We start from the raw sequence: 22,311 nt of genomic DNA on the forward strand, positions 1-22,311 counted from the left end.
GTTTTTAGATTATAGAGCTTGTCAAATTTTCTGGCTTTTGTACTAAAATAGTTCTGTCACTGTTGAATTCTTTGCATAAGCTGAGCCTTTCCTGTGAGTAACTTCCTCCCTGGAAATAGCAAATGGAGTAGCAACCAAGCTTGGGCCTGTTGGCCACGTCTCTGGATACCTCCTGACATCTTGAAGTTCTTTAAGAGGGGCATTTAAAAGTTGATCAACTTGAAACCAGCACTTTGGGAGGCAGAAGTGGGCGGATACTCTGGTTTACATAGTGAGTTTCAGGGTGGAATCCATTTGAAAAGAAAAACTATCCCAAAGAGAGTTGGCAAGAGTAGAAGCCTCCTCCCCTCAAATACAGGCTCCTCTCTGGGAAACCGAGATGGGACCACTGAGAAGGGATGGGAAGGGTGAGGTCCTCACATGGGGTTTATATGGTGACTGGAAGTCCCAGTTTGCAGTAGCCTTGTGAAGGCCAGGTTGCTCAGTTGGTACTTCTCCACTGGGCATTTGATTTGTGGTGAACAGGTGGTAATTAGGGATGTGTTGGCATCCCTGGTTTCATATCTAAATGCCAGTAACTCCAACCCTCTTGCCAAGTATGCTCTAGGGAGATGGTCCTTCTAAGAACCAGTACCAAGGACTGAAGACTTTCCAGTACCCGATTCCCAGGATACTGGCTTCCCTTCTGTAATGGCTTCTTCTACACCCGCAACCCTGCTTTGTTATGTTTTAAGTCAAAGTTCGTGGCCCTCCTCTTCCTCCTCATGCTGCCAATCACAGGACAGCCTTTCTCAGGACATGCCCTGAGGTGATAGCTGTCGACCCACCCCCAAACAGTCGGGGCCCAGAACCTGATCCCAGGTTCTCTGTGAGACCCTAGGCATGTTGTTTATCCTGTCTGGAACTGTAGTCCTCCTCTGAAGTAGGGAGGACTCCATCACAGGTCTCTCTGGTGGTTCTGAAATTAGCTAGAAGAAATGTGAAGATTAGTGGAGCGTAACCAGGCTTTGGGTCCATTGCTCAGTGGAGAAACTTGCCTCCTGTGATACTGTTTCCGTCTCCAGCACAGATGAGAATAACTCTTGGGTGGCCTGTAGCATCTTGACTCTTACGGTAGTGTTGGGGTGTCTGCCATTCAGCCCCACACTGCTTTCTTTCCCCTGCAGCTGAAGCAGGAGACTCCATGTTGTCCCCTCCCCAAGCCTGTTTTATTACTGCCATTGGTCATGGATGAAAAAGCACTCGCCACCTGGCTCCTGCTTTGGGGACAGAGCTCCGAAGGCCCCTAACCCGCTGCCTGTTCTTCTCTTGTCTCTTCCAGTGTTCCCCCAGCTCTACTTCCACATGATCCACCAGAGAAGAAAGGTCCTTTCCCGCACTGAAGAACACAAGAAGTTTGACTAGCTCTCCACACCACTACCCCAAACCAAACTTTTCAATGATCAAAAAATGCTGCAGACTTTTTGAGTTCCCAGTACATTTCATAGAAAATAAGTAAGAACTATTTTTAAAATATTAAAAACAAAACAAAATAAAAACCAAAACCCAGTGTCACATGGGCCTGGGATTTTATAAAAAATAAAAATAAAGATAAAAATGCAAAAAGCCGTTACATAAAGCATCCCAGCTGGTCCTTTGAGCATGCTCTAACCAGAAGTTCCCAGTATCTCTTGATGGCGCTCGAAGGGGTTGGTATTTTATCTCCTCCGTGTCCTTCATGTACCTGACAAATAAAGACCTGTAACACTAAGTTCTTGAGAGTTACAGTCTGAGTAGTGACATTGCACCAACCGACTGCCCAGCTTGCAGTACAAGTTCTGTTGCAGTCTGCAGTATGTTTACCATTTCCTTCTCAAAGTGCTTGACTGCATGCTGGAAACTTTGTCATTATGAAGCGGCAATTTGTCCTCTGGAATGCTCTGAAGTTTGGCTAGGACCTAGCCCCTCGTATCTAGTGAATGAGTTCCAAGATGTATATGCCTGTGAAGCTTTGGGTAGTGCCTGTAACCAGAAAACCACTACAAGCCTTCATTTGTTTTTAATTGAGTCATTACTGCCTGCCACTAAGAACCGTGCTTGGATTTAGTAAGTCTGTGTATACTGTGGAGACCCTTACCTGGAGCTTAGCCTCTGTCCGATTGTAACAGCCTGAGGTGTGAGAGGAGAGGCTCGGTCCCTAGTGAACATCGAGCACCTCCATTGTAGCTAGCTCAGAGCACAGATGTGTATAGTCCAGAGCTGCTCTCGTTGGCAGAGGCAAAGGCCATCTCATTACACAGGAGGAGGAAAGCTGTAATTAGAGACACTTGGAAGGTGTGGCTTTACCACCATAGTCCAGAAAAGCATTCAGAAACAGATTTATATACTTACTTTTATTTTAATTCTTACTCTTCTGTTTAGATACTTTTCCTGATTGTGACCCTGTGTTAATTCCCACCAAGCTGTAAGTTCAGCGACAACACATGTCTAGGAGGAGCTAAAAGCAGTATCGTCCCCACAGAGCAGCCGCCAGTGGCTTGTGACTGTGGACATCATCATATGATGTCTTCCCAGCACTTACTGCCTGCCCATCTAGCTAAGTCCCTTTAGGAAAAGTCTGCAGGAGACAGGCAGAACTCAGGTTACTGCCCTGCCCACTGCCCCTCACGGTGCACTCAGCAGACTGTCCTTTTACAAATAGAAAACACGGTTCTGATGACAGTGTGAAGCCCACGTTCAGATGCGCTCCTGATCTTCAACAGCACATTAATAGCATCTCTTCCCTTGTTTTCTTTTTTATCTTTAAGACTTTAAAAGTCCTGCCATTGTCATTTAGAATATAATGGTTACAATCAGAAGAATATAATGAAAACTACATTTTCAAATGAGTGTTTTCATAGGAGCTTGAAAAGCTAATGCAGGCAGGTGTGTAGTAAGTTATTGTCAGAGGGAACATTAGAATTCTGCCTCCAGGCAGCTCTCTTGACTTGGCTGTGTTGAAATCAGAATCCGTTCTGGTGTTTGATAGACAAATATGTGGAAAAGATTTTCTTCAGCTTTTTGTTCTTCCACACTGTACTTGTGTAGCACAGAATCAACTTGGGTTTGTCAGCCTCGTTACAGTGTCTGACTAATGTTAGAGCTGCATTGAAACGGCTGTAGAAGGTGGTGTGAGGAGAAGCGCATCTCCAGCCCAAGGACAGGGGCCTCCTCGGGCCTCTGCATCGGCTGAACTGCATCACATTGAACTTGGGTGCTGAGAACAGTCGCCAGTTTCCTTCACAAAGGGTCTCAATCCAGTGTCCTCTAGACATGAGCACTGAAGACGCAAGGCATGAGTCAAAGTCACCTCTCTTGGCAACTGGGTTTTAGGTTTTTTGTCCTTTTTCATCCCTAACATGAATTAACTTCTCCTTTGAGGTAATCATGTTTTTATAAATTGAGAACATCCAGCCTTTCAAGTGTCTGGTCTAATAAGGTGTGAACGAAGAAGGTACTTCTCAGTGGGTACTTCGTCAGACTTAGAGTCAGAGGCGTCATCTTCCCACACCCACTTGACTGTCTCAGATCTTCCCCAGGGGCCCTCTTGAAGGGAAGGGTTCTTTGAGGTGCACAGCAGTTCGCTGTAGACTCCTGTTGTTAATGTGCATCGTGCTGAGGTGGACACCACTGGTTGCACATGCCTGCTCCGTAATCAAAGGCCCCGTGGAGTTAGTCATGGAGTATAGCGCTGTCCTCCCGGCCAGGAGAGCCCCTCCAAAAGGAAACTGAACAAGAGCAGCAGCCAGTGCCAGGCCCAAGAGAAGATGAGGGATCAGTGGTGCCGCTGCTTCGCACTTCTAATAAAAGCCTGATGTTGCTGTGGTCCAACCTGAAAATCACATTCAGTTCTGAGTTTCAGATCAACCATTATAAAGCATCAAAGTCAGTACATACTGCTCCTTTGAAATTTGGGTAAAAAAATTATACAACCATATATATAGTCATTTTTGTATTTTTTCTATGTTGTGAAAACCAAAATTGTAATTTTATAAGTCTTTGATTCACTAAAATTATATAATTTAAATGTATTTTTTTGTATATTTAGAAATAAGGAGCTCAAAGACTATGCTTAACTTTCTATGCATGCATTTGAAAGCTGTTTTTATCTGATATTAATGTAGTAAGTTATATTCATAAAACACTGATCTGTGTTGCATTCAAAATAAACTGGTGTGTGCTCTGCCTGGGTCTGATCTGGGGCCATGTTGCAAGAATGTGGAAACTCCCATTCCATTATGGACTCCAGCCTTTTCTTTGATGATTTTCAAATCTGTTTCTGATATTACCACTTCTATACTTACAGGAAAAAAAATGCTTTATTAAGATGTTTCTGTCTGCCAGTTAGTCTTCAGGCTCACCAAGGCAGACTGCCAACAGGCTCCACAAGGGTGTGAGCAACCCCCCTTCTAAGGAACCAGGAAATCTAAAACATTAATCAGCAAAAAGTTAAGATCCTTTGTCCTAGAATGAGGTTGTTGTTTGTTGGGGGGAGCTCTTAGGGTCATTTTCTTAGTGGCTTCCTAGTACTAAGCTGAGCCCCCACTCAGCAGAGAACTGTTCGCCAGCAGTCTCCATCTCCCATTGAGAACTAGATGTGGTGAACTTCAAGTACCTCACCCTGAAAATGACTCCAACTCCAGAGCATTCCTGGGAGTTTTCCACGACCTTGGTTAGGATGCTCGCCCGCTCTGGAGCTTCAGTTTCTTTCCCTAGAAAGGTCTTCACACACAGGCTCATCAAGACTGTGGTGGTATCCCGGAGGGAAGCGTCTGCTCACTGTTCCCAGCACTGAGTCTAGGGGCCCCTCTGTGCAGGGTCCCTTGTTTCTCACTTAGGAAAAGTCAGATGCAGGTGGGAAAGTCAGTCCCTTCCAGTCTTAGGGGGGTGGTGAGAACTGGGTCTTTCTGGTTGGCATTGTCTACTTTGTGGCAATTTCGTGTGCTGTGTTGACACAAGCCTTAGCCTGGAAGAATTGCCTGGTGTAATTAGGAAGCCTCCTGTTACACACAGCGTTCTGAAAATGCTGCTGGGTTCTGTTCCTTTAACAAGAGTGAAAACTGGCATTGCAAGTCATTGTATTGTTATTTTTGTTAATCCCAGCCTTACAAATAGCCTGGCTCATTGTCAAACCATTTGGTGGTGAAGAAACTGTTGTAAGTAACTATAACCAAAAATAGCCATACCTATTAACATCCATCCCCCTTCTTGCATCTAAGAGCCAGATCGAGGGAGAGCCATGAAGTTCTTTTGTTTTTTTAACCAATACTTTGAAAAATGTGAGGGACTACTTGTTTTTTCCATTTAGAGTGATACCCATGGTGTTACAAGAGCCAATCTCCATACCAAATATGATCTTTCTCACAAAAGGCAAATTTGCCCCGTGACTCCCATTGGGTAACAAATCTAAAACAGTGAGAGGCTTTTTGTTAAAGCACCTAGTGTCCAGTTCATGAAGCACTTTGTTTTCTGAGAGTTCCCTAATTCTAGAGCATAAACTCCTTTCCACAGCATCACTTTCACATCTGTATGGTGGATGGAATCCAGATGCACTGCAGCTGCAGCCTTGGTTGAAGTCTGGGACGCCATTTCCGCCTCCGCGTTGTGGTGGCCAGCCCTTCCCGCTGGGGGGCAGCACCTCACAGGCTATCTGGGCTTCAGGAGCATTGGAAGCATTGGAGAAACAGCTTCAGCTCAAGGATAAGGAGGGCAGAAAGGCACACAGATGAAAATTAGTCACGCATCTATTGTCCATATAAAGCAAAGACAGGTTTAGAGCACATTCTGGAGGCGTACAGAGAAAAAGCAGCTGAGTGCATGCCTTGAGGGTCCTCCTGTTTTGCACAGCCCAGAGCTTTGGGAGCTGGGACTGCAGGCAGGTGTTAGCACCGCTCTGCAGCAGAGCCTGCATGTGATTATCTGAAATGCCCCGGGAGGGCCTTTCCCACTCTTGCTCTGTCTCTGGATATTTTTGGAGGGCAGTCTGGGCCATGAGAAAATGTCAGACCACCTTATAAGGCAGTGTCTGGACCCGAGAATGCTGTCTGCAGCTTGCTGGGTACACTGTGGACTTGAGTTAACTCGACTCTTGAACTGTGGGTTTTCTCACAGATTCCAAATACTCTGCCCATGCCATGAATTATTCTCTTTAAAAGACTGAACCTCTTCCTCCAGAGAGCTGTTTAAAAGGCCACCACATTGAAAGGACCAAGCAGATAACCAGGGGCTACTTCAACCAGACTGTCTGTCATCCACAGTTCTGGGTGACAGGAGTGTCGGTGGATATGTTGGGGGGAGGGGTGTCTGTGGTTCAAAACACAGAAACAAAGTATCCTCCTGTTCAGCTTTCACTCTGAACGTATTTTGAATCTCCCAGAGGGGGTACTGTGTCAGATTTTCCAAACCTGTTTGTCCCCCGTTCCCTGAACACACCTTGAAAATTCTGACTGTTGGTGGCCACTTTCCAAGGGATATCTACCTGTTCTTGGGGATGGAGGGAGTGGAGTTCAGCCTGGGATTTGGGAAGCCTGCTGCCTCAATTTCTAGGCAGACTAGGTTTTAGATAGACCACTCCCATCAAGTAAGTAATTGGATGCTTAGGTTAATGACGCTAGTGTGCTCAGCCCGGATGAGTGTGTTGTTTTCCAGTGAGTGTAAGAGGTGTCACTAGGGCATGTGACTCTCACTAGTGTCCCAAGCCAAGATCAATTCCCTTGGGGCTCCCTGCCTGCCCAGCATGTGCTTAACCATCCTCCTTAAATCCGTGGGATATTATCCCTGATTTCACCAAAACAGCTACCTAGGTTGGACATGTTGCTCACACCTATAATCCCAGCACTTAGGAGGCTGAAGCCATGGATTCCTTTGATGAAAAAAACCTGAACTATAGAAGAAGACACTGCCCCCCCCAAAAAAAAAAAAAAAAAAACTCCAGACAGGTGGGGGTAGTGACTATCAGCAGCAATTGCTTCAGTTTTCGCTACCAAAATCCTAAACCTGTTTTGGGAACACACTTTTACCCAAGGCTCATCCCTCCCCTGTGCTCTGGACATTGAATCCAAATCTCTTCCAAGTACTTCCTCTGGCTCTTCCCACCTTGGTGCCATTAGCACACCTCTCTGGCCTCCTCTGCTTTCCTCCTCCTGGGCTCCTCTCTCCCTCTCCTGACGTGCTGACATGCCATGATACTGACACGGGATCCTTTCAGGATCCCTAGTGGCCTCCATGTTATGGTATCCAGGACACACTCTTTAGTCCTTATCTTGGGGCTGGGCACCCAGCAGTCTTAGACTCTGGGACTGTGATACAGTTTAGGAGTAGACCAGGAGGCTCAGCAATGCCCTAGTGCTAGCCCAGAACTCTCATTTCTCCATGCATTCCCCCAGAGAATCCATGCAGAGTAAACAAATAAGTGTCGTGGCTAATCTTTCCAGGGTGGAATCTCTCTAGGTTGAGAAAAGAGCCTCAAAACATTCCTTCCTTGGGGCTGGAGAGGTGGCTCAATGGTTAAGAGCACTGACTGCTCTTCCAGAGGACCTGGGTTCAATTCCCAGCATCCACATGGCAGCTCACAACTGTCTGTAGCACCATTTCCAGGGGATCTGACACCTTCACTCCAGTGCACTTAGGAAATCATGAGACCTAAACACCCCTCAAATGCCATTCCATTCTTCATCCCAGCAAGAGCACTGTGAGGAAAAGACACAGACAGCATGCCAGTGCCACCATGCTAGGCCGGGAAGGACAGGGAAGTTTCCAAGGATAGCTAGAGAGAGCACCCCCACTCCTCCCACTACCTAAGCCTGGAAGAGTCCACAGAGATCATATCCCAGGGCACTGACCTCTTAAGGCCCATCAGCTGCACTCACTCCCTGTAGCAAATGTAACTCCTCATAATCTCAAGATGAAACATTAAGATTAGCAGCCCTCTTCCTTGGGGAGAAGTAAAGATGTGCTGTTGTGGGAGGATAAAGGAAATCTTCCAGGGAGCCAGCATCCTCCCTTCCATCATCAGCATCCTCCCTTCCATCATCAGCATCCTCCCTTCCATCATCAGCATCCTCCCTCCCATCAGCAGCCTCCTCCCTCCCATCAGCAGCAGCCATCTTGCGGCATTGTTTCATCTTGTTTCTCTAGCCTGCACTTCCGGTTTTCTAGGCCGCATTTTATTGTCTCCTTCCTAACTTGTTTTCTCATATACTTGGTGTGCCCCCAAGAACTCGTGGTACTGGTTAAAACCCTCCCTGGGCTGCCCCTAGACCCACTGAGCTGGCAACACTGAAGCTTGAGGGTTCACGTTTTGCTAGCTCTTCGGAGTGGTTGTACCTGCAGGGGCATATGGGGAAATTTTACTGTGTGTGTGTCTGTATCCACAGCATGCTTGTGGAAGTCAGAGGTCGACTGGGGCATTCATTTCTCTTCTTCCCCCATGTGGATTCTGGGGATGGAACTTGGGTTGTCCTCCGTGGCAGCAAATGCCTTTACCTGATAAGCCCTCTCACTGGCCCTCTTACAGAGAATTTTTGAAGAACACTGGCTTCTCTCTTTTTTTTTTTTAAATCGAATCAATTGCCAACAATTTGAAATTGAAAAATACCATGCAGTCTTCTAAAATAATAAGAGCTGGGTGGTGGTGGCACATGCCTTTAATCCCAGCACTCGGGAGGTAGAGGCAGGTGGATCTTTGTGAGTTCGAAGCCAGCCTGGTCTACAGAGTGAGATCCAGGACAGGCACCAAAACTACACAGAGAAACCCTGTCTCAACCCCCCCCCCAATAATAAATAATATAATATAGTCAATATAATATGAAAGGTAAGGCATTGAGAGTTCACATTCCCATCAGGCCTTGGTGACAACCAGGGAGGGCTTCCCTTGTTAGATCTGGTGCTAGGGAAGGGAGGAAGCTCAGGCTCCAGTGCTGGCTGTCCACAGCCTGCAGCTCACCCTGGCACTGCCCACCCGGGTCCTGGAGACTCCTGGAGCAGATGCTGGAGGAGGAGCAGATCTCCTGGGACTGTTGAGCTCCATCTGTGTGCTGCTGACTGTAACCTCCACCAGGAGTCCAGAACCACCCAGTCCAACTTTCCATGCTGAAACGCCTCTGTCCTTCCCTCCCCTGCCACAAGTCTTCCCTCCACAGTCCTCTTCCCTTCAGAGTCTTTCCAACTCTGAAAGGCCTCAGCCAGCCAGCCACACAAGGCAGGTCCTGGAGCCTTCTCTCTTCTGTGTCTTGGCCCATCCTCACTTTACTCACTTGCTCAATCCTGTTGGTTTTAGCTCCTGGGGACCCACTGATGGATCTATCTGCTTCTCTTCTCTGCGCGCGCGCACGCGCACACACACACACACACACACACACACACACACACACACACACACACACACACACACACCGTCTAAGCCTCCATAGATGTTGACTGAACCACCTGTTCTCAGCAGGAAGACAGTGGAGGCCTCACGGCTGCCACCCTGCTCCCCCCTCCCCGCCCAACACACATCGTGTTCCACAGGGCTTCTTTAAAATGCAGATACACCCCTGTAACTTGCTGATGAGGTGAAGTCCAGACCCCCTGAACACAACCAGGAACCTCCTTGGCTGGTGCCCACTCCTGTCCCCAGCCCCTGAGCAATGATCAGGTGCTTGGTTCTCGCCTGGCCCTTGTTACCCCACAGTCCCTCTATTTGGAGAGCTTCACTCCCTCCCCACCTAGATAATTCCTTCCGATCCTCAGCCATGGGCACGGCCTCGTCTCCATGAAGTACCTACCCCAGTCCCAAACCAGTGGCATTTCTCCTGGGCACCCCCCCACACACACGTGCCCCCCAGTGGCAGAGTTGCCAGGATGCAACATGAAACAAAAGCGCGGGTTAATTTGAATATCAGAGACCGGTGAGTGTTCTGGCATGCCTCCTGCAGGATGTTTAGCTTCCAGATTACGTGACCATACCTATTTCAGGCCTCTGTTGCAATCATGATGTCCAGCCTGCCACTGCAGTTTGGTAGGCTAGCAGGAGATATAAAAATGTTTGGCCTGAAATCAGGGTCTAGATTCTAGGAAGAAAAGCAGAGAGGCGGTGTGTTGGGAACTATGGTGAGGAGTGAGGGGAGCACGGTTGGAGCCAGACTCAGCCCCAAAGCTCACTATTGTTTTCCTCTGCTGTCCTGCTTCCCTCCCAGTTCCTGGGGTGAAGGGATAAGCCCTTCCTGGGTAGCCTCTCGGAGGTCCCAAAGCCTAGTGTGGTGACTTGGTCTGTAGTCCCAGATCATTTTAGCACAGGAATTCAATGGCCAGGCCATATAGTGAAATGTCTTAGAAAAATAAAGAAGGGCCGGGCGGTGGTGGCGCACACCTTTAATCCCAGCACTCGGATGTGGTGATATTGTGTTCCCCAATATATTGTGTACCCTAATAAACTTACCTGGGGTCAGAGAACAGAGCAATTGTTTTTATTGATAAGATTGTTTAAGATTTGTGCTACACTCGGGAGGCAGAAGCAGGTGGATCTCTGAGAGCTCGAGGCCAGCCTGGTCTACAGAGTGAGTTCCAGGACAGGCTCCAAAGCTACACAGAGAAACCCTGTCTCAAGGGGGAAAAAAAAAAAAAAAAGAAAAGAGAAAAATAAAGAAGGCAGGCTGGCAGGCTGGAGAGCCTGCTCAGCAGTTCAGAGCAAGGGCTGCTCTTGCAGAGAACTTGGGTTTGGTTCCCAGAACCCACATGACAGCTTCCAACCTCATGTAACTCCAATCTCAGGAGACCCAATGTCCTCTTCTGGCCTCTGCTAGCACCAGGCACACATGTGGTGCTTATACATACATACATACATACACTCACACAAACAATTTTTAAAAAGCGGCAGGAGAGGTGGCCTATTTGGTAAAGTATTTGCTGTACAAGCATAGGAACCTGAGCTCAGTCCCCAGCACCCATTGAAATATCTATAAAAAGAACAAAAAAACGGGGCACAGTGGCGCTCCCCTATAATCCCAGCACTGGGGAGGCAGAGGCAAAACTCACTAGGGCTCACTGGCCAGTGAGTCTAACTAAATCGGAGACGGCTCCAGGTTCAATGAAAGACCCTATCTTAAAAGAAGGAAGGAAGGAAGGAAGGAAGGAAGGAAGGAAAATGAAGTGAAGGATGGTGAAGGAAAACTCCTGATGTCGACCTCTGGCCTCTATACATTGCATATCACTCACGTGCACATACAAAATAAAGTCAAATGTTAAAATAAGCTCATGAAAGCTGGCCGCTGAGACTCGCACTGGCTGCCCTTCACCCTCGGGACACCCTTCCATGAGTCCTAGAGAAACACAGTGAGCTCCTTGGAAGGCGGAGGGCCTGCGAGGGTGCCACCTCCTGGATCCTGGGCTGCAGGGCCCTGCATGGCAGCCTTCAAGCTGAGCTCAAACCTGTTCCCATTTGGCTTGTTCCTCAGGCAGTCATCACTAGCAAAGCTGCTAGCAGCTGGGAGTCCCCCCGAGGATTCCCGGAGGCCTAGGGTCACTTCTCTGCAGCACCCCAAAAGCAGCACCCGTCCCCAGGGCTGGGCCCAGCCAACTGGAATGCCCAGGGGTGCAGAGGCACGTGCCCACAGGGAGATCTCTTGGCACAATGGAAGCCACATTTCTTTGGCATGTTTCTGTGTCTGAGCAGTTAGTCAGGCTCTAAGCGTCTCTCTGCCTCCCAGCAAAGTATGGATGGGCATTACCTGCCAGTGACTTGTGCATTTCACCTCATAGACAAAGGAGACAAGAGTCCCATCCACTTCATGGAAGGTTGTCACGGCTCTCTAAGCCCCCAGCACTCCTCTGAGCTAAGAGAGCTATGACGTCAGAGCTGGAAAGTGCCTCAGCCTGCTGTCACCTCCAGCTTCTGTTTCCATAGAAATGGAAATGGTGCCAAGGAGGGAAAAGGGTGTGGCTGGTTAGTGCCTGAACTGCTGTGCTCTTCACCCTGCTCCCCACAGCCTGTGGGACGGGGTGCCGAGCGCATCTGGGTGTGCCAAGTGGACATTTCCTGCTCCTCAGGCACCCAAGCTTCTGACCCAAGGCAGCAGAGCCACAGCTGCCTGGGGGCACTCCTTCCGGGAGCTTGTAGAATAGCTGTTCTCAACCTGTGGGTCGCAACCCCCTTGGGGTCAAACGACCCTTTCACAGGAGTTGCCTAAGACTATGAGGAAACACAGGTATTTACATTATGATTCATAACAGTTGCAAAATTACAGTTGTGAAGTAACAACAAAAATAATTTTATGGTTGGGAGGGGTCACCACACATGAGGAACTGTATTAAAGGGTGGCAGCATTAGGAAGGTTGAGAACCACTGTTGTGGAAGGAACAACAGGCCCTGGGAAGAGGTTGTGTGCCCTCTCGGGCCTTATGGCTGTGCCTGTGGAGCAGTAGCATCCATGTCTATGAGGTGAAATGCCCAAGGCACTGGCAGGTAATGCCCATTCCTACCCTTGCTGGGGAGCAGAATGGTACTTGGAGACTGATTAGAATACCACTCACATCTGGAAGATCAGGGGAGACAACCACCTCTGTGCTCACCAGCCCTGGAACGGAAGAGGGTGCCTGCTGTGACCCTCTCAGACCTTCCTAGAAACTTAATGGTTGTGCAGCTTTCTCTGGACCCACGATGTGCTCCCCAGGCCCAATCAGCACTTAGTCAGGCTGAGAAGTCTCCAGGCTCCTTCCGGAGCCTGTCTCAGCCTCCCCCTCCCCCCACCCTCCCCCCAAACCCTCCTCGCCATTGGAGAAGCAGGACATGGGGTGCTCAGCCTCTTGTCAGAAGTCTCCATTCCAAGCCAGGCAGCTGTTTGGCTTGGCTGATATATTTAGAAAAGTCAGGTTCTGGTCGCTCCCCTGCTCTCTTCCAAAGTGTGAACTGCACCCATCACATGGAAATGTGATTCACTTCTGAGCTGCTTCCCACCACCTCCGAGCATCCCTCCTCTCCCTGCCTCGCTCATCCCCATCTCCTCCCTCTGCTCCTCGGCTCCATGAGGGAAGCAGATGCCTCTGCCTGGTCAAAAGCATCCCTGGCCAGTGGCAAAAAAAACGGTCCTTTTGTGTTTGAAGGTGGCAAGGCATTGCTTTCCAAAGGCTGTTTCCACTCTGAAAGTCTGAGAACCTCATGGCCCTCATTTTTCTAAACACACACACACACACACACACACACACACACACACACACACACACACACACACACACACACGGTGCCCTCCTATGGTCTTTAGGAACCCTACATCAACTCCCCAACTAGCCACGAGACCCTCATATGAACAAATATACCAAAGCTTAACTGTACCTACTGCCTACCGGCAGCTTTTATTTTTTTTCCTCTAAAATATTTTTTTTCATTTTAAAATTATGAGAGATCACATTTTTAAAAAATTAATTTCCTGCTTTTCTTGAAGAAAGATGTGGCGTTCCTGTCACTCCAGGCCCCTTCCCTCCACAGTGCCTCCCCGGGGAAGTAGACACCTGTCATTTTGAGAGAGGGGACCACCTCATCAGACTTCATTGCTCATATGTGCCTTGTGGCTGACAAGGTTCTGGGGACAGGCAGCCCACACATCCTGGGCCTTTTATGGCAGCAGGTAATGAGAGGCATAGGGACATGCAGGAGGGCCTGATTATTTCCTCATGTCTTTTAGTTCTCATTCTCTGTGTCCTTCAGTCTTCTGAGGTTCTCTCTCTCTGCTCCTCACGCCCGCTTCTGTGCCCTATATTATTGCTTGTGCCATTCTATTTTAGCCCAGCACCAACCTCCCCAACCCTGCCTGGTTCTTCGGGGGTTAGAGTGGTGTGCTGCCTTGGAGTCAGGCCTGGGTTGGGTTTCTTCTCCACTTTCTGCTCTCACCGCTTTCTTTCAGCCTCTGTTACACATGAAATGGGAATAAAAAATGCAGGGTATCTGTGAGGGTTGGCTTGACATTGCCTAGCTCATTTTTAGCCAAGGATGCTTGCACTTGCCTCAGGGAAGAGCTAAGCAGAGTCTGCTGTCTCCCATGCAGGCCTGAAGGAAGCCCTGTCTGTCCTTACCCAGGTTCCATGGAACGGCTCCTGTACACAGACTGCCCCTCAGAGGAGTCTAGAGGTGACCATGTGTCTTAGTCACCATTCCGTTGCTGTGAAGAGACACCATGACCAAGGCAACTCTTACGAAAGCATTTCACTGGGGGCTGGCTTACAGTTTCAGAGATTCAGGGCATTGTCATCATGGTGGGGAGAGATGGACTGGCAGTTAAGAGTGTCTGCTGCTCTTGCAGAGAATCAGGATTCCATTCCCACCGCCAATATGGCTGCTCACAACTACCTGTAACTCCAGTTCCAGGGGATCCAACACCCTCTGCTTGACCCTCAGGTACCAAGTCACACACGGTGCACAGACATTCATGCAGAAATGGCACCTATACATATTTTAAAAAACAACACTACAGCCGGGCGGTGGTGGCGCACGCCTTTAATCCCAGCACTCATGAGGCAGAGCCAGGCGGATCTCTGTTAGTTCGAGGCCAGCCTGGTCTAGAGAGTGAGATCCAGGACAGGCACCAAAACTACACAGAAAAACCCTGTCTTGAAAAACAACAACAAAATACACGACTACCAGGTCCCTCAAGGTGGACTGGATTAAGCAAGGCTCTGGTCCAAGGGACCCCTTCTCATCCTCAAACTTTATCCTTACTGTCAACATGAGAAGGCCAGGAACAAAAGGGCTAGGTAAATGACAGGATCCCTAGAATAATAGAAAGAAGAGATGGGTGAGGGCTGGGGATGTAGCTCAGATGGTAGATTGCCTGCCTACCATGTACAAGTCCCTGGGTTCGATCCCCAGCATAAACTTGTCATGGCAGCTCACACCTGTAATGGCAGAAGCACAAGGATTGGAAGTTCAAGGGCATCCTTAGCTGTATAGTGAGCGTGAAAGCCAGCCTGGGCTACATGAGACCCTATCCTAGAAAACAAAAGAGCTCTCCTTCCTCAGGGAAGGCCTTGGTCACCTCATTAAAGCTTGTTTCATGGGTCAAAGGAAGACTGAGGAGCCTCTTCCGTGGGCCCACATTCCAAAGGCAGAGGGACTCCCCACATACAGCCCTCATGCGCAGAGAGGCCCAAGGAGCATCATGCTACTGTTTAACCCTTACTATGCCGAGCACTGTTCATGTTCCTCATGAATATTCATTTGCCTGGCTCTCCCAGCACTCTCCAAAGTCAGTCCTGTCAGACTCCCATTCTACAGATGAGGACACTGAGGCACAGAAAGGCGAAAACCCACCCAAAGTTACCTGGCACGTGAACGGCAGAACCTGTGCCCTTTGAGAGTTCACTAACTGCCTTGCCGTTACACGGCTACAAACCCCGAAGGGAGCTCCCAGCCCCACCTGTGACATCCTGAATGATTTCTGGCTACAGTGAACCATTTGGTCACCAATGGCCACCACTGACAGCAAGGCCCAAACAGGAGGCCAGTGGCCTCTCTGGGCTTCAAGGGAAGCTCTGGATGACACAGAGAACGCAAGAATTTCAAGGATGAACTTTCCCTTCCTTTGTGACCTCTGAGAAACACAACACCCAAGTCCCTGCCCCTTCTCTGTTTGGTCACCTGGTTCGACCTTACCCGACAGGAAGGGACTTGGCTTCCGGATGCAGCTACTTTTGTACTTGTACCTGAGTACCAGTCCCTGGGTCTCCTGAGACCCACCACGATCTGCATATTTTAAGATGCTAACTAACATAACACTTCAGTCATTAGTGATATTTGTAGACCTCTGTGGTAGCTCTTGAGCATTGTCAACAGAATCTAGAGTCACCTGGGAGATGGGCTACCGGGCCTACCTGTGGAGGTGTCCTGGTTGTGTTCATTGACTGGGAATTAAGACCCATCTTAATTATAGGTGGGGCCAGCCTGGCAGTGGCGGTACATGCCTTTAATCCCAACAAAGGCAGGCGAGTCTCTGTGAGTCTGGCCTGCACAGCGAGTTCCAGGACAGCCAGGGCTACTGTATATATGGGAGAAGCCCTGTATATATGGGAGACCATTCCCAGGTTAGGGCAATCTGGACGGTATGAAGTGGGAAAAGCCAGCTGAGCACTGGCATGCATACACTGTCCTCTGTTTCCTGATTGTGGATGTGATATGGCCAGCTGCTCCCAGCTCCTCCTGCCTTGATGTCCCCACTGGACCTTGAACTGTGAACCAAAATGAAGCCTTTGTCCCTTAAGTTGCCTGTCAGGGTACTACCACATTTTCAAATAGTCACCCCCTTTATTTATGGAAGATACATTTTAAGACCCCTGCCCAGTAGATACCCAACACCAGGAGCTTATATGTACTATTTTCCTGTAAATACATACCTGTAATAAAAGTCCATCTATAAATCAGACACTTAAGAGCTCAACAAAAAGTAACTAATAGAAAAAGAAAAACAATGGCAACATACTCTAGTAAAAGTGCCTCACTCTTAGGCCCTGGGGCCATGGCTAAGTATAAAATAAAGACTATTCCATTGTGGTTTCCTGAAAGTCTATCTGATAAGTTAGATGCCTACTGGTAAGTAATGAGAGGGTGGTCCAGACGCTGCACAAAGGGAGCATTCATCATCTGGGCAGGACAGAGGAGGGGGGCGCAAGATTTCAACTTGCTATCATGAATAAAGTACAATATAAAATGTATGAATTGTAGCCAGGCCTGGAAGCACCAGGCTGCAATCCCAGTTATTCAGAAGCCAGAGGCAGGAGGATCAACATTTCAAAGACTGCCTGGCCTGCTTGGTGACATCCTTCTCAAAATAAAAAGTGAAAACAGCTGTATCTCAGTGGTAGAGTGCTCACCTAACGTTTGGAAGGCTCTCGGGTCTATCCCTCAGTGCCAACACCAGCTCTATACACACACACACACACACACACACACACACACACACACTCCCAAACCTATGAATTGTTTATTTCTGAAATATTCTATTTATTACTTGTAGATTGCTGTTGACCACAGGTCAATGAAACCACAATGAAAATGCAAACACGGGAACCTGGAAAGTAGAACCTCTGCCAAGGAAAGGCACAGAAGCCAATGGACAGGTACTGATAGTTAGCACTAGTAGGATCTCCTCGGGTGGGACACAGCACAGACTCTCTCTCCTCAATGTTTCCTTCCACAAAATGGGCTCCAGAGCACCTGACGCACCATGTCGGTGAGGATTACATAATGGCACACACGCCGCTCTCAGGGCCTGCCACGGACGTGCTCAGCAAAGGTTAGTTCTCATCATTCCCTCACCTCTCAGCACGCAACGAAGCAAAAATGGTTCAGAACACCCTCTGTCCTCACCCACACAAAAGGGACTGCCCACACATCTGCTCCCACAACCTTCCGAAGCCTTCCATCGTTACCTGGTACTGTTGCAGTGAGCTGGAGTGAGGCGTGTTCTTCTACCAGCCTGCCGGCTCCTGTAGATCAACAACAAAATCTTGTTTGTAGCAAGCTTTTTCTTTTGGGTCACCAACCAGCTCCCAAATCATGACACAGAGATCGACTATCAGTTATGAATGCTCGGCCTAGCTTACACTCGTTTCTGGCTAGCTCTTTTAACTTAAATTAACCCGTTTCTCTTTATCTACCTTTTGCCTCAGAGCTTTTTGCCTTTTCTTTCTGAATGTTCTACTTTTCCTGCTTCTTCCGTGTCTGCCTGTCTGTCTGGCCAGCCCGAGGGCATGTCCCCTCTTTCTCTCTCATTCTCTCCTCCCTTCTTCTCTTGTTCCCCTCTTGAGCCCATGTTTCTCCTCCTATTTATTCTCTCTACCTGCCAGCCCCTCCTATCCCTCTCCTGCCTCGCTATTGGCCGTTCAGCTTTTTATTAGACCAATCAGGTGCCTTAGGCAGGCAAGGTGCAACAAATGTAACACATCTTTACATAATTAAACAAATGCAGCATACACGAAAGTAACACACCTTTACACAGTTAAAGTAATATTCCGCAGCATAAGCAAGTGTAACACATCTTTACATAGTTAAATAATATTCCACAACACTTATTTGTGTTATTCTTTTTTTAAGGTGCTTTTTAAGATATTTATTTTGTTTTTATTTATGCATGTGTGCCTCTGTGTGTGTGTGCCACGTGTATACAAGTGCCTGAGGATGTCAGAAGAGGATGACAGATTCACTGGAACTGGAGTTACAGGCAGCTGTGAGCTATTCAGCGCGGGTGCTGGCAGCCAAACTCCAGTGTTTGGCAAAAGCAAAAAGATGCGCTCTTTGCTACCTAGCCATCTCTCTCTAGTCTCAAAATGGTTTTTGTGCCCTACAAAGGTATTTTGGTTATGAGCCATGACATGTTTGTGAGATCATGGAGAAAGTTTTCTTGTCCTCCTAAGTGGATGTTTTGGTTAGCCCTTGGGTTTAGCTGGCCATCGCCTCTCTCTCGCTGGCACTGGGTAAATGGCTGCTACCTGGAGGAGGGGCACAAATACTAATTGATACATTGAGTGAAGGAGGCACCCTGAAGGACAAAGGAGACCCGATAGAATAGCTGGATGTCCCCTTGGGGACAGGGACAGATCCTGGGCTGCTCAGGGGCAACGGACAGCTAAGACACAAGAGGCAAGTGTCAGTAGTCGTGTGGGATTGAATCCCACCTAATGATATCCAGGTAAGCGCTCACCCCAGTCCCCAGCGTCCTGGAAGGCTGCCAAGACCACGAGGAACCCTGACCAGAGTGGCCCTTGCCTCTGCTGCTGGTTAGGGTCATGTTGTCCCCAGCACCTGCTGGGCTGGACTCAGTGTCTCACCAACTTCAGGACCACACGGAGCCCCTGCTAAGTGCCATTTAACAGATTATGCACACACTTCCCGAAGTCTCCCAAAGGATCATTCCCTCTCTCGGTCTGGGGCAGAAGTCACCCGGCTCTGCATCTGGGGCTTGGCTGGAAGGCTCTCGGAGTCCCAGCCACGTGTCTGAATTTAGTCCAATAGGGTGGTGTATCCCGCACCCCCACCAGCCTCCCTCCCGCATCCAGTGTGCTCATGAACCACCCGTTGGCCACCCTCACCTTCGCCGTCTCCTGTCCTGCCTCTGTTGTCCTTGGTTTCTACAGTGACAAACACCACAGGGACCTGAGAGGAGGCAGAAGCCGCAGCAGCGAGCGAAGCCAGGCAGGCTCTGTAGCCGTGCTGGAAGGCTGACAGAGCAGGAAGAAGAGCCTGTGGGGCCCTGAGAGCTTCTGAAGGTCCAATCTGGTGCTAGTTGGTTTCTGTCTACTCGACACAAGCAAGAGCTGTCTTGGAAGAGGGAACCTCAGTTGAAAATTGCCTTCCTCAGATTGGCCTGTAGACCATCTGTGGGGCATTTTCTTGACTCATGATTGATGTGGGAGGGCCCAGCTCCCGGTGGGTGGTGTCACCGCTGGGCAGGTGGTCTCCGGGTGTAGAAGAAAGGCTGAGCAGGCCGGTGAGTGGCGTTCCTCTCTGGCCTCTGATTCCGTTTCTGCCATGACTGATTTCTCTTTGCAATGGGCTGGAAGCGGTAAGATGACATTAACCCTTTCCTCCCCAAGTTGCTTTTGGTCACATGTTCCTCACAGCGCTAGAATCCTGACGAGAACAAGCCTCAGGCTTCTAATACGCCCTCGTCCCCAGCACACCCTTACCCGGTACATCACTCGGTGGGCATTTCCTCCACTTACCGTAAGCTTGGGCTCCTAATATGTACCAATTGCTAGCCTCCTTCCTTGGGAAGGCTACCCTACAGTGGTCAGACCCTCCAAGGAGGAAGCCCTTTGGAGACCGGGAATCCTTGACCCTTTCTCCCTACGACCCAACCAGCTCTCTACACACCAAAATTGTCTCCAGGCTGTAGTCTTGGGTCCTTCAGTGATAGCGTATCACCTGACAGCTCCCAAGCAGGCACTTTGGCGACTCCCTGCTCATCCTCATTCCAGCCCTCCTGAGGCAGGAGCAATTATGCTCGGGTGGAGAGGGCCTGACACTGTGGCAGGGGATTTGGGAAGACTCGCAGCTGGTAAAGGGTAGTTCCTGTTTGAAATCTGCACTGTCCTGCGCCAGCCTGTCTGTGACCGTCTGTCTCATCAGCCGTGAGACAGACATCCTGAGCATCATTTGAAGACAGTCTCTGGGTGCTGAGCACCAGTCCACTGCAAGAGACGCAGGTGACATTCGCCGATCCTGCCAGGTGAGCCAATCAGGGCTTTGTGCACTCTGTGTTCCCCCGGGGCTCTGGGTGAGAGGGCAAAGCATCAACTATTCCTGGCCAGAGGCACATTGCCCGTGATGGCCGGCCTCATGGAGCTGTAGTGAAGGCTTCAGGTGAGGCCCTGGGCTGGGCCTGAGGGGAGTCCTCAGTCTTCCACACCCTGAGCTTAACCACCTACGGCCTTGCTGTCACTGGTGCGTTCCTCTCTTCTGTCTAATTCTCTCTTCCGGATCTTCTCAAGTCCTCCATCTCCTGGAAGCCCAGCCCTGTGCCATCTGGGTTTAACTCCAAGTGACCGCCCCCCTGAATCTGTATTTTATCTTTAGAGCTCATGCAATGCCATTGAAGGTGCCTGTGAGGTTTGTACCCCCCTCCCGCCCCCCATCGGTACAGGGACTTGCCTTGTCCCCCTGCCTCCCAGCTGGGTTTGATGCACCATAGAAAGAGCATTCAGTAAACAGCAAGGGTTGGAGGGCTGGGAGGAGTGCATGCCAGGGGAAGGAAGAAACTGAGGAACGGCCTGCCTTGTCACTTGCCAGGCCTTTCCCCATTTAGGAATTGCTCAGCTCTTGTAGGAATTTCACAGGCCGCTGGAATCCTCCAGCCACGGAAGAAGCCCTGCCCTGGCAGTGTCTCCCTCCTCCAAGCCCTTCTGCTCTTCTTAAAGGTCCCCACAGAGCAGAACTCCACAGCTTCCCTTCCAGTTAAATGGTCGCAGTGGTTCTCTTATGCTCTTTGTGGTCAGGGAAGGTCTGCGAGCCTGGTTGCTACAGCTCAGATGCCGTGTTAACCCTCACTCTCCTCTGAGTTAGTAACGTGATCTAGCGGTATCAGTACTAGACAGGACCTTAGAGGTCATCCAGTAAAGAGGATTTCAAAGCCGGGTGTGGTGGCATGCACCTGTAGACCTAGCATTTCCAAGGCTGAGGTTGTCTTGAGTTGAAGGTTCATTTGAGCTAAGTAGTAAAAACCAGGCCAGCTGAGGCTACACGGTAATCTGTCTCAAAAAAACAAAAACAAAACAAAACACAAACCAACAAACTAGAAAACAAATTTAAAAAATGGTGGTGGGGAGCACTGGACATGAAGTCAGGTCATTACTTTTTTCTAAGTAGCAAAATCCCTTTTCCAAAAAGTAAGATCCTGAACATGCTGTGGAATATTATTTTAACTATGCAAAGACGTTTTACATTTGTTTTTGCTGCAGAATATTACTTTAACCGTGTAAAGGTGTGTTACTTTCGTTTATGCTGCATTTGTTTAATTATGTAAAGGTGTGTTGCATTTGTTTCACCTTGCCTGCCTAAGGCACCTGATTGGTCTAATAAAAAGCTGAATGGCCAATAGCGAGGCAGGAGAGGGATAGGCGGGGCTGGCAGGCAGAGAGAATAAATAGGACGAGCAATCTCGGCTCCAGAGGAAAAAAAGAAGAGAAGAAAGAATAAGAGAAGGAGAGAACAAGGACGTGCCTGGGACAAGAAGCCAGGCAGATGCCAGTCTGAGAAGCAGGGAAAGTAAGATAAACAGTAAGAAAGGTAACAAGCCCTGAAGCAAAAGACTGATAAAGAGAAGCAGGCTAATTTAAGTTAAAAGAGCCAGAAACAAGCCTAAGCTAGGCTGAGCATTCATAACTAATAAGTCAGTGTCATGATTTGGGAGTGGGTTGGTGGCCTAAAAGAAAAAGCCTGGCACACTGGCAAAAGGGGAGCAGCTCTGATTGATGTAAGAGGTGGGTGTTCCCACCGACCAGGGTAACCCCAGGAACCCAAATTGAAAACTGATCAGGTCAAATGGAACACTTTGTGTATAAAAAGATGGCAGCCAAGGGATGTGGCTCCCCCCAGAAAAGGACCTCAGCCCACATCTTTCCCGACATGAAGTTCACTGGCAACACTGTTGGATCTCAATGGAAATGATGACCTGTATGTTCTGGAGAGACTCTACAGATTGGTTGATTTAAAGATGGAGGGCTCACTGTGTCACCAGGCTAGTCTTGAACTCGTGAACACAATCCTGCTTCAACCTCTGGAACAGCTGAGACCTCAAACGGCGCCACTGTGTCTGATTCAGAGATGTATTT

At 48.9% G+C, this 22,311-nt stretch overlaps 1 protein-coding gene and 1 long non-coding RNA gene across 3 annotated transcripts in view; one reads left to right on the top strand and one right to left on the bottom strand.

Moving 5' to 3' along the window:
- Positions 1-4,203, top strand: part of Hacd2 (3-hydroxyacyl-CoA dehydratase 2) — an 89,460-nt gene extending 85,257 nt beyond the window's left edge. For both annotated transcript variants that reach the window (XM_052740433.1, XM_052740434.1), the window contains one exon: positions 1,322-4,203. In XM_052740433.1, the coding sequence (XP_052596393.1) occupies positions 1,322-1,404 (83 nt within the window). In that variant the 3' untranslated portion in view covers positions 1,405-4,203. The remainder of the gene's footprint in view (positions 1-1,321) is intronic.
- Positions 2,354-20,522, bottom strand: LOC128111900 (uncharacterized). Its single transcript, XR_008218780.1, has 3 exons — positions 17,641-20,522; positions 17,413-17,469; positions 2,354-4,444 (listed from the first exon to the last, which is right to left on the bottom strand). It is a non-coding gene; the product is annotated as an uncharacterized LOC128111900 (long non-coding RNA).
- Positions 20,523-22,311: the final 1,789 nt, after the last annotated feature.

This window comes from Peromyscus californicus, unplaced genomic scaffold, assembly GCF_007827085.1.
Source record: "Peromyscus californicus insignis strain IS unplaced genomic scaffold, ASM782708v3 Scaffold_16__1_contigs__length_79575227, whole genome shotgun sequence".
NCBI lineage: Eukaryota > Metazoa > Chordata > Mammalia > Rodentia > Cricetidae > Peromyscus > Peromyscus californicus.